Source organism: Perna viridis, chromosome 1, assembly GCF_037379345.1.
Source record: "Perna viridis isolate PV_CMFRI_1.1 ecotype Kerala chromosome 1, ASM3737934v1, whole genome shotgun sequence".
Taxonomy (NCBI): domain Eukaryota; kingdom Metazoa; phylum Mollusca; class Bivalvia; order Mytilida; family Mytilidae; genus Perna; species Perna viridis.
Genome location: NC_142445.1, coordinates 65,189,891 through 65,201,019, shown reverse-complemented (window position 1 = coordinate 65,201,019; position 11,129 = coordinate 65,189,891). Strand labels below are relative to the sequence as shown.

Sequence of the window (11,129 nt, the reverse complement as noted above, 5' to 3'; positions counted from 1 at the left end):
ATCAAATCTTTTTCTAAGATGCTGAAAGTTCTGTTTTCTCCAATTTTCCATGATGGCTTTTGCTTTTTGATATTAGAAAATCAATGTTTAATGTCAAAAAGTATGGACTTTTGTCCTCTTCAACTTCAATAAGTGTTTTGTATTATTTATCTTACCTGTAGAGAAGGTATTCTATGTCCCACGTAATTGATAATAGAAAATGACTAGAAAGAGTAATCAAGGGAACCAATGTTATAGCAGTAATCAAAAGAATAAAGGTTGCCCGATTCAGGGACAAAGACCAGATACGGAAAACCGACATACACAACAAATTACGTAAAGTAACTAAAATCATGCATACAAAGTAACAAAAGCAAATGAGAAAAACTCGAATAGCACAATATCTAAAGAATACAAAATAACAAACAATAATGAGTATCAGTTCGGTAATTTTGTTATTACCCTTCATTTTCCCGCAAATTTTATATTTTTCATCAAAAGAGGGCTTTAGTCCCAAGAACCTTTCCCTTAAACCCTCCACTAAGTCCTTAATTGTTCTACAGTTAAACTTGCCTATATCGAACATCCTTTGGACTTTAAAATTGGTTTGGTATAGAAAGTGGTCGGTTCAATTTCATATTGATTTACTGAGATAGTAAAGCAGTGTCGAGTTTAGGGTTTTTGAATTATTCAGTGTTCGGTTAAGACAGGTGTCACTGGCCTACTACCCCGTATCAAGTAGAAATTTCTACTATCTGGAATTTCCTATTAATTACGAGAATGGGTATGGTGAATATGTCATAGAGACAAAAACCCAACTGGGATGAAAAGTGTCTTCTTAAGGCCACCCATGTGTTTTCAATGAATGACGGGAAAACCCTCATACAACAGGGCAGGCTACAGCTTGCCCCAAACAACATTATATACAGGTACATTGAAATAGCCGCCTCATTATACTCCAGTGATACAAAAGTAAATTGGAAGTGAACATACAAAGGCTAGAAATTCCTGACTTTGGACATTTATTTTGTACAGAAAAAAATCACATGAAATATTTCATCACAATTTGGCTAAATTGTCTAATTTTGCTCAATTTTTCATCTTCAACTTAATTGCATGAATAGCAATGATGCTTTGTTTTTAAGGCATATATAAGCATTTTTAAAATTTATTTAAAAATCTTTAATTTCCTGAACATACCCTTTTTATAACCAAATAGTATTGAATCGAAAACAAAAAACATAGTGAATAAAATTATATATCAAAGACAATGACAAACAAACTTGAAAAAGAAAGATTATTTAAAAAATGGTTTACCATGCGTTTTTATATACAATATCAACTATTTGTTCAGAAAAAAAGAACTTCTAGATTGGTTCTGTGACCTACAGAGACAAGTACACAACCCTCCAACTTATAATAACCATCAACATCCTGGTATAATGGACTTGTGTATTATAAGTGGATCTCAGCATGGTTTAGCTCTGGTAAGATTTATTAATCATAATGGACTTTCTTTAACCCGGCAGTTCGAGAACTAATGTGCTTATCGCTGAATTCCTGAAAGCAGGATTTTTTATACTGATAAATGCAGTTACAATAAGTAAACAATCTAAAATGCATTTGTTGTTTCCTTATTCAGCGCAATTTACATACAAATTAAGTAAAAAATCATTCAGTTCTAATTCACCTCCCGTTTCTATATTTATTTATTTGAAATGCATAATCGTCATTTTAATTGTGTATAATCGATCTGGGTTGCTCAAAAAGAATGCATAGATATCAATTTTCATCGAAAACCTACGATGTTCATTCTTTAGTCACAGAAGTCAATTCTATTTCGATAGTGAAAGCAAATTTCGAGGAACACATTCAATGCGTGTTTTGAATTTGTCTAAATCTGTTTTTACTGTGTATAATCTATGTTTTTTTATGTATGTAGTCTATCTTTTGAATGTGTATAATCTATTTTTTGTGAATGTGTATAATCAATCTTGTTGTACGATCGATAAGGACATTAAAAGTGGTAATTCCTGACGGTAGGGATGTACACATATAATATATAAAATATTTAATGTAGTTGCTTTTTTTATTTGCCTTTTCTGACTGTTTTCCATCATTATTTAAAATCTTATTTACAATACCAAGATATTCGAGAACATGATTTCTAAAGATGACTTCCTTTTGGTAGAATCACCCACCTATGCCGGAGCAGTGGCAACCGTAAGATATTTCTAGTATAGTATCGCAGACAGACAGCACATTCCGTGTTGAACAGTACCAATTATTGCACCTAGATAAATATATAGTTCTTGGTAGATTCCTCATACTTTGTAAGAAATGATTCCAAATCACAGATGAAGATGTTTACAAAATGCTGGAATTTTTAATCGACAACATATTTGTCCAGTGTGGTGGACGCGTTTTTTTAACAAACGGCCGGTATTCCAGTGGGAACAAATTGTACTCCTCTACTTGCTGACCTATTCATTCACTCTTATGAGGCTGACTTAATATCTGATCTCATCCGAAAGACAGAATATCGTTTAGCTAGATCCTTTAATCTCAGTTTCCGCTATATAGATGACGTATTATATTTAAACAATCCTAATTTGGGGGATCTGATACATCGCACCTACCCCAAAGAACTTGATATAAAGGATACTACAGACACTGTAAAGTCAGCCTCATATCTTGACCTACACTCAATCGAAATCGATGGTAAAGGAAACCTATTAAACAAACTTTACGACAAACATGATGACTTTTCAATCAAAATTGTCATCTTTCCTTTCATCAGTGGCAACATCCCTTCAGCACCTGCGTATGGAGTGTCCATATCATGCCAGAGCTTGCCGAAACTACGCAGACATTTTCTACCGCGCTAGAATTCTAACAAATAGGCATCTGGAACAGGGTTATGTTGCTACAAGATTGAAGTCATCACTACAAACGTTTTATGGTCGTCATCATGAACTCGTGGATCATTACGGTGTATCCATCTGCGCCATGAAAACTGATTTGTTCAACGTGTCATAGTTTTCCTTTCCTCTTTTGTCTACCCCGGACTTGACTTATTATGAGCAACTCGGCGGGTGTTTCTAGAAAAGCAGAGGACGCTTACCCTACCGGTGCACCTACTCCATGCTCCCAGTTTTTAGTGGAGTCCGAGTTGGTCATTTGCTTTTGATGTTTTGTATGTGTGATGTTAGTTACTCTATGTTCTTTGTTGTATATGTCTGTTTTCCATGTCTGGTCTTTGACCCTGGATTGCATTCTTTTGATTACCGCTATAACCTTGGTTCCCTTGATTACTCTGCGACAAAAGACAATTTGTGGTTGACTAAAAAACAATGGACAGATGAAGATCTGTCAAAATTTACACACACACACACACACACACACACACACACACACACACACACACACATACTCACACAAACACGATCAGAAATATGGATCGAATGGAAATTATGATTTTTTAAGGAAAAAAATGTATTATTTTTGTATGATTTACTTCGCTTAACTGGTCAGAAAATCCGAAATATTTACCTTAGATCAGCCCATATTCTGTCTCATGCAAGAATCAATTGCTAATTTTTAGTAAAACTAGAAAATAATTCTATTCTCAGCAGTTTGATAGACATGCTAAAGATTTGCCAAATTTAGCTGTCCGACATGACCTGCAGTTTGAAAGTGAATATGGTAAAGACACATTCTGAAGTCATTTTGTAATATCTAGCATGTGCTGTAAAATATCGATTTTCCTGTAAAGATTGAACTTTTAAAAGTGTCATTTTCCCAATGGTTCAAATACAAGTTCTCATTTGAATCATTCTGTAAAAAAATATTTGCCAATTGTTCAACTTAAAGTATCACAGCGTGTTGAGAAACGGAGAGAAAAAAAATACCGTCCGCAAAACTACGTCTACGTCTGCTTAAAAATAGTTAATTCAAAATTTCAGTTTCATGTAATTCTTAATGCTTACTATGAAAGACAAAAAGATCATTAACATAAAATGTTAATGTGTTCATAATAAAAATCGTTTTAACAATAGCAAGTTGTGAAGGTTAACAGTGCGCCTTCGGAAAACGCAATAATTTGCATTTTTAAAAAGTGTAATCACAGCATGTTTGTACGACAATTCTAGTTTGAAACTAGAATAATTCCTAAAACAATGATACAAAAAATAACTGTAATATATTTCGGTACATTAAACCGCTTTTTGAAGACATTTTTCACCTCTGCTATCCCACTGATTCTGACTAAAAATATATATAAATTGAGCGAAACATTATAAACAATAATTGTCTTCTATTAAACTAAGGTCGATTTAAGCGGCCTATATTACTTAATGAGTTAAATCTTGAAATTTACATAATATTACTTTCTATAGTTGAAACCTTTAAAACCGAACGTCTTTACCATAGAGACCGACGAACATGGTATCATACCGGAGAAACTAGAGGAGAAACTTTCCCGCTGGAAGCCTTCAGCGATACAGAACCCCGGGAAGGATGGACCAAATTTTTTAAACACCGTACCGACTTGTGGAAACCCCACGGGAACAACACCGACCGAGGAAAGGAAGAAGAGGGTATATAAACTAGGAAAAGAACACAAGTTCCTTATAATAGAGGATGATGCATATTTTTACCTAAAAAAGAAGGTACTTATGATAATAAAAATAGACCATAACTAAGGGGTGAATTTGTCGAGCGATATTAAAGCGATGGACTCCATGATGTAGTCGATAAGCACTGTTCGAAGTTTGTATGTGCATACATTTGTTACCCACTGCGTCTATGTCGATATATATATATACCAGTTGATTACATTTTTAATACATTTGCCTGGTTTATATAACAACATACATAGTGTGCATTATTTTTTGTTATTGTAATAGTCCTTGGTATTGTATCGGACCATTACAGCCACCCTTGGAACATTAATACAGACCTTGGATATTTAGCTAGTCAATTATGGAAAACACATTTATTATTACTATATAATATGGACCACCTCACGTTCAAATTAAGAATGTGACGTCATAATAATCAGTTATGTCTATTTTTCACTTTTCCTCCACACGAATAAACCAGACAAAATAACGTTAAACTTGAAAAGTATAATATAGCAAATAGTTTTTGATACTTTTGGTCAAATTCCAAAGTATGGACCGGTTGGTCATCTTCAAAAATCAATTGACCATAGCTACATTTTGAATTTTGTCCAATTTAATTGCCATATTACCCTCAGCATCAGGAATTGTTTGCTAAATATTGAACGTGTTGGAAATAATCTCTTATATATAGTAGAAACATATACTTCTTCATTTTTAATACGTGAATACGTCTGTAGAATCTCATTCACCATCTTCCACATTTTGTATGTTTAGCCGTACGTGCGAAGTTTTTGTTATCTATGGACACTGATAGGATTGTCGTCAGATTAGATTCGATGTCAAAAATAATCTCAGCAGGGTAAGTGATTTTAATTTGATATTGTCCATACTGATATCTCGAAAGAAAGAAGACAATCAGATAATTAACGAAAAACATTAATATAATAAATGTATAATAACTGGGTCAAACGATGCATTGAAGTTTCGGTTCAGAGTACAAGTGGTTTATCACAGGTAACTTGATTTTAAACATGCCATTAGTAAAATAAGCACTTGTTTGGATTTTTTTTTTACATATATATGGAGACCTGCCTCAAACGATACCTATACATACAGGAAACCTCTTATAAAGTCAATTAATGACAGTTTTATTGCAGCGTGAATGTGAACATGTGTGAACAATGTTCACATATGTTCACACATGTTCACATTCACGCTGCAATAAAACTGTCATTAATATACTTAAGGGGGTTCGTTTTTGTATATGGTGAAAATTCCTAAACAAGTGTCTTGGATAAGAAGTAAGACGATACAGATCGATGGGATAGATTAAATTAATGTGAACAACTAAAATGAAATAAATAAGTATTGAAAGAAAGAGTAATCAAGGGAACCAAGGTTATAGTGGTAATCAAAAGAATGTAATCCAGGGACAAAGACCAGACATGGAAAACAGACATACACAACAAAGAACATAAAGTTACTAAAATCATACATACAAAGTAACAAAAGCAAATGAGCAACTCGGACTCCACTAAAAACTGGGAGCATAGACCAGGTGCACCGGTAGTATAAGCGTCCTCTGCTTTTCTAGAAACACCCGCCGAGTTGCTCATAAAAAGTCAAGTCCGGGGTAGACAAACGAGGAATGGAAAACTATGACCCGTTGAATAAATCAGTTTTCATGGTGCTGATGGATACACCACAACGATCCATGAGTTCATGATGGCGACCATAAAACTTTTGTAGTGATGACTTCAATCTTGTAGCAACATAACCCTGTTCCAGATGCCTATTTGTTAGAGTTTTAGCGCGATACAAAAAGTCTGTGTAGTTTCGGTAAGCTTTGGCATAACGTATGAGTTGTGGTAAGAACACTCCATACGCAGGAGCCGAAGGGATGTTGCCACAGATGAAAGGAAAGTTGACAATTCTGAATGAAAAGTCATCACGTTTATCGTAAAGTTTTGCCAATAGTTTTCCATTACCATCGATTTCTTCGTGTAGGTCAAGATATGAGGCTGACTTTACAGTGTCTGTAGTATCCTTTATCTCAAGTTCTTTGGGTAGATGCGATGTATCAAATCCCCGAAATTAGGATTGTTTAAAGATAATATGTCATCTATATAGCGGAAACTGAGATTGAAGGATCTAGCTAAACGATATTCTTTCTTTCTGATCAGATCAGCTATAAAGTCAGCCTCATAAGAGTGAAGGAAATAGGTCAGCAAGTGAAGGAGCACAATTTGTTCCCATTGGAATGCCGACCGTTTGTTGAAAAACACGTCCACCACACTGGACAAATATGTTGTCCATTAAAAATTCCAGCATTTTGTAAACATCTTCCTCTGTATATTTAGAAGATGATTTGGAATTATTTCTTACAAAGTATGAGGAATCTCTACCACGAACTATATATTTGTATCTAGGTGTACCATCTTTTGGAAAAACAACGATGTATAATGTTTTTTAAGTCGAATATATAACTTCGAATGACTTAATTAAATTGTATGCCATTGTTTAAAACAGTTTGCTTAGCAAAGTTCACATCTAAAATATATGTACTTAGATGATTGTTATTTCAGTACTTTATTTTGGCTTTATTAAAGAAATGGGGTTATGATGGATTCTTAAAAAAATACCGAACAAAAGAAGGAAGAATGTCTTATATCAGCTGAAAAGTATCTAAAAGGTATTATCTTTTTACTTGGTTGAACACGATGCCACTCGTTTACAAGTTTAAAAATATTTGAGCAGTCATCCGCTTCGAACAAAAATGTTGTTTTTCTTGCTAAAAACGTTATATTTCGTTTACAGTCTAGTTGCAGTATGAAGAGAATGACAGTGCACTGTCTTGACAAAAACCTTGATATACGAATTCGTGTCAAGCGGTGAAAATGCTCGGCACGGCCTTGCACTTCTCCGCAGCTCTGTTCTAAGCCTCTCACCCGTATATCAGTTTCATGTCAGTGCATTGTTAATGTCTATAAACAGACATAAACATAGATAATCGTAAGGGGTTTTCTATTATATATGTGGGTGTGCAATCTAAGATAAAATGTTTACTTTCTACTATTGTAATGGATCTCTCTTACTCAAATGTGGCAGAGTGGAATAAACCAGAAGGCGGACTCTTAAAGTCTTAAACTTAAAGTACCGGACTCAGGTCCTATTGCCGATATGTTGATGAATAAAAAAATATTTGTCGTACCTGGGAGTATTTTTTCACTGGAAAAAGACCCGACTAGTCAATATATCCGAGTGGCGTTTTCTAACAGTATACCTGAAAAATGTGATAAGGTAAAATAAGTGCTACTTAAATCTAGATTAAATTTGTTATTAAATAGAACAACTGTAACATTACCGTATATTATGATAGATATTATAATTTCAGTTATTCATCACAAAATCGGAAAATGTCAAAAATAAAATAATTACAGACTATGAATATAACTTATATCGAACATATTTGTGGTGTTTATATGTTTTGGAAGTCTTATGAAAATAGAATTTAATAAATATTCATATTTATCGATCGTAACGATATTGGTGTGTTTTTTAGGCATTTCAAGCAACAGCATTAACAGTCGAAGAACATCTTACTGAAACATAGTGGACAATTTTGTAAATAGTATGGTAGAAAATTTAGTAAATGCACTTACTTTCATTTTTGCATAAGTTTAGTAAAAGCTTTTTTATACAAATTTAGTAGAAGTAGTTTTGTATTAATTAAGTGGAAGCGCTTTACCAATTAAATTTAATAACCAACTTTAGTGAGTTAATTTTAGTAGTTTATTATGAGAGTAATAGATTCCAGGTTTTATGAAAATGAATGCGATACGTTTTTTTCTTAATCACGACAATGAGAATAGATTGGATATGACAGCTAGTGCTTGATCAAAAGCTGTTGTCATTGATCATTACTTTTTGTGTGTATTGTACGTTCAAGCAAATTAAATCAACAATTCTTCTTCTTGTCAATAAAAAAGCATAACAGAGAAAACGCCCCCTCAATGTTGTATAAACATTTACCTCGTGCCTTTGTAATTTGTCTATTAGACTTTTCTAGATTAAAGTTTTTTTCTTAAGTCTAAACATGTGTGACCAAAAAACTTGGTCAAATTAGAAATAAATGCCCCTACTCGAACAGGTTGGATAACAATTTACTTGATCAAAAAAAAATTGTTATTAAGCAGAACATTTTGTGTTTATAGATTCATACTTTTGTACTTTTATCTATAGAAAAAGGAAATGTCGTTTAAAGACTCCATGACTTTTTAGTTTCAAGATTTTCCTTTAGTCTTAATTTGTTCGGCGAAAAGTTTAGATAATGTTAATTCTGGTGTGTTAACATGCCACTGAGAAATTTATTATTACATTACTATATATGACGAAGAACTTTGACCTACGACATTATATAATGTTGTTCATTTTTATGAACCAAACATGTACAAAATATGGTTTAAATGTATAAAAGGATGGTGATTGTAAAACGTTTATAAGGTTGTATCAGAAGAACGATCAGACGTACAGATACAGAGGACTAGATCACTGATAATTGTTCGAATTAGCTATTTAAGGTTGTTATTTTCAATATTTTAGATACAAAACAACCGGCATGTAATAAATGTGCAATCAGTTTAAACTATTTCACATCATTATATTAATCTATACATTAGATTTAATTTTGAGTATTTTACATAACTGTTTTCGTACTTCCTCTTCTATTTGAAAACAATAAAAAAGTGATTGTTTTGAAAGACAAATAATGTTTCTATGCTGAAATCTACTACTTTCATGACCTTTTCGTTGATCTATTTTAAATTCATTCTGAATTTTGCTCCTATCTGTTGTATTCAAGTTTGATGACATCATTCAACACATTCGCTGGCAAGTCATGTATCCAGCAATAAATTTATTTTTGTCAGCCTCAGCCACGTACCCCCACCTCATACTCGACTATCTCATTTAGCCATATTCCTTTTGATTAGAAATTTATAAATCTGTATTCGATCATAAATTGATAGGAATATTACATGGAGTTAATAAAAGTGTTTTTTTCATTTGGCATTACAAATTTGTGTTTATGTAATTTTGAATTGGAACAAAATTCATAACACAATAAAAGTATTTTGCTGATTTTTTTTACACTTGTTACCCCAAGTGGTATTATTTCAATGTGGATCCTGAAAAATTCGAAAGATCTTTTGGAGACAATCAGTTCAAGACTATTATCTGAAATAAATAGCATTAAAACCTATGATTTTTCAACACTGTATACTTCTAGACCCCATACTCAGTTAAAATCCCGACTTTAAAACATTATACATCGTTGTTTTTCAAAAAAGATGGTAAACCTAGATTCAAATATATAGTTTTTTGGTAGAGATTCCTCATACTTTGTAAGAAATAGTTCCAAATCATCTTCCAAATATACACAGGAAAATGTTTTCAAAATGCTGGATTTTTTTATCGACAACATATTTGTCCAGTGTGGTGGGCGCGTTTTTTTAACAAACGGCCGGTATTCCAGTGGGAACAAATTGTACTCCTCTACTTGCTGACCTATTCATTCACTCTTATGAGGCTGACTTAATATCTGATCTCATCCGAAAGACAGAATATCGTTTAGCTAGATCCTTTAATCTCAGTTTCCGCTATATAGATGACGTATTATAATTAAACAATCCTAATTGGGGGGATCTGATACATTGCATCTACCCCAAAGAACTTGATATAAAGGATACTACTGACACTGTAAAGTCAGCCTCATATCTTGACCTACACTCAATCGAAATCGATGGTAAAGGAAACCTATTAAATAAACTTTACGACAAACATGATGACTTTTCAATCAAAATTGTCATCTTTCCTTTCATCAGTGGCAACATCCCTTCAGCACCTGCGTATGGAGTGTCCATATCACAACTCATACGTTATGCCAGAGCTTACCGAAACTACGCAGACTTTCTGTTTTGCGCTAGAATTCTAACAAATAGGCATCTGGAATAGGGTTATGTTGCTACAAGATTGAAGTCATCACTACAAACATTTTATGGTCGTCATCATGAACTCGTGGATCGTTACGGTGTATCCATTAGCACCATGAAAACTGATACCGGTGCACCTACTCCATGCTCCCAGTTTTTAGTGGAGTCCGAGTTGCTCATTTACTTTGTATGTATGATTTAAGTTACTTTATGTTCTTTGTTGTGTATGTCTGTTTTCCATGGTCTTTGTCCCTGGATTGCATTCTTTTGATTACCGCTATAACCTTGGTTCCCTTGATTACTCTTTAATGTTATTACTTTTGAAAAACTTCTCCTTTGAAAATACTGGATAGTATTGTATTTTTTGTTGTTGAATTTTTGTACGAAACAAACAAATGGCCGCTTTTACAAAAAAAAAATAAATAATAAATAAATGTGACTATCTAAACCAGGTGAGTGATTCAGTGTCCTTAAATCCTTTAGTTTATTTCTGTGTTACTTGGAACGTAAAAATAAAACTTGGCAGTGTTTATTT

The 11,129-nt window shown here is 33.3% G+C and overlaps 1 protein-coding gene across 3 annotated transcripts; it reads left to right on the top strand.

The window, feature by feature from the left end:
- The first annotated feature begins 1,378 nt into the window (after positions 1-1,378).
- LOC148629877 (kynurenine/alpha-aminoadipate aminotransferase, mitochondrial-like) lies at positions 1,379-10,974 on the top strand. Of its 3 annotated transcripts, none has more exons than XM_088558899.1 (7): positions 1,379-1,466; positions 2,171-2,202; positions 3,612-3,684; positions 4,377-4,649; positions 5,379-5,463; positions 7,214-7,904; positions 8,167-10,974. In XM_088558899.1, exons 3-5 carry the CDS (start codon positions 3,658-3,660, stop codon positions 5,433-5,435), a joined length of 357 nt encoding a protein of 118 aa, XP_088415025.1. In that variant the 5' UTR covers positions 1,379-1,466; positions 2,171-2,202; positions 3,612-3,657; the 3' UTR covers positions 5,436-5,463; positions 7,214-7,904; positions 8,167-10,974. The 3 variants fall into 3 exon arrangements, with proteins under 3 accessions (XP_088415025.1, XP_088415035.1, XP_088415038.1); XM_088558909.1 differs by having other exon boundaries at positions 7,190-7,904; XM_088558912.1 differs by lacking the exon at positions 3,612-3,684 and having other exon boundaries at positions 1,420-1,466; positions 4,411-4,649.
- Positions 10,975-11,129: the final 155 nt, after the last annotated feature.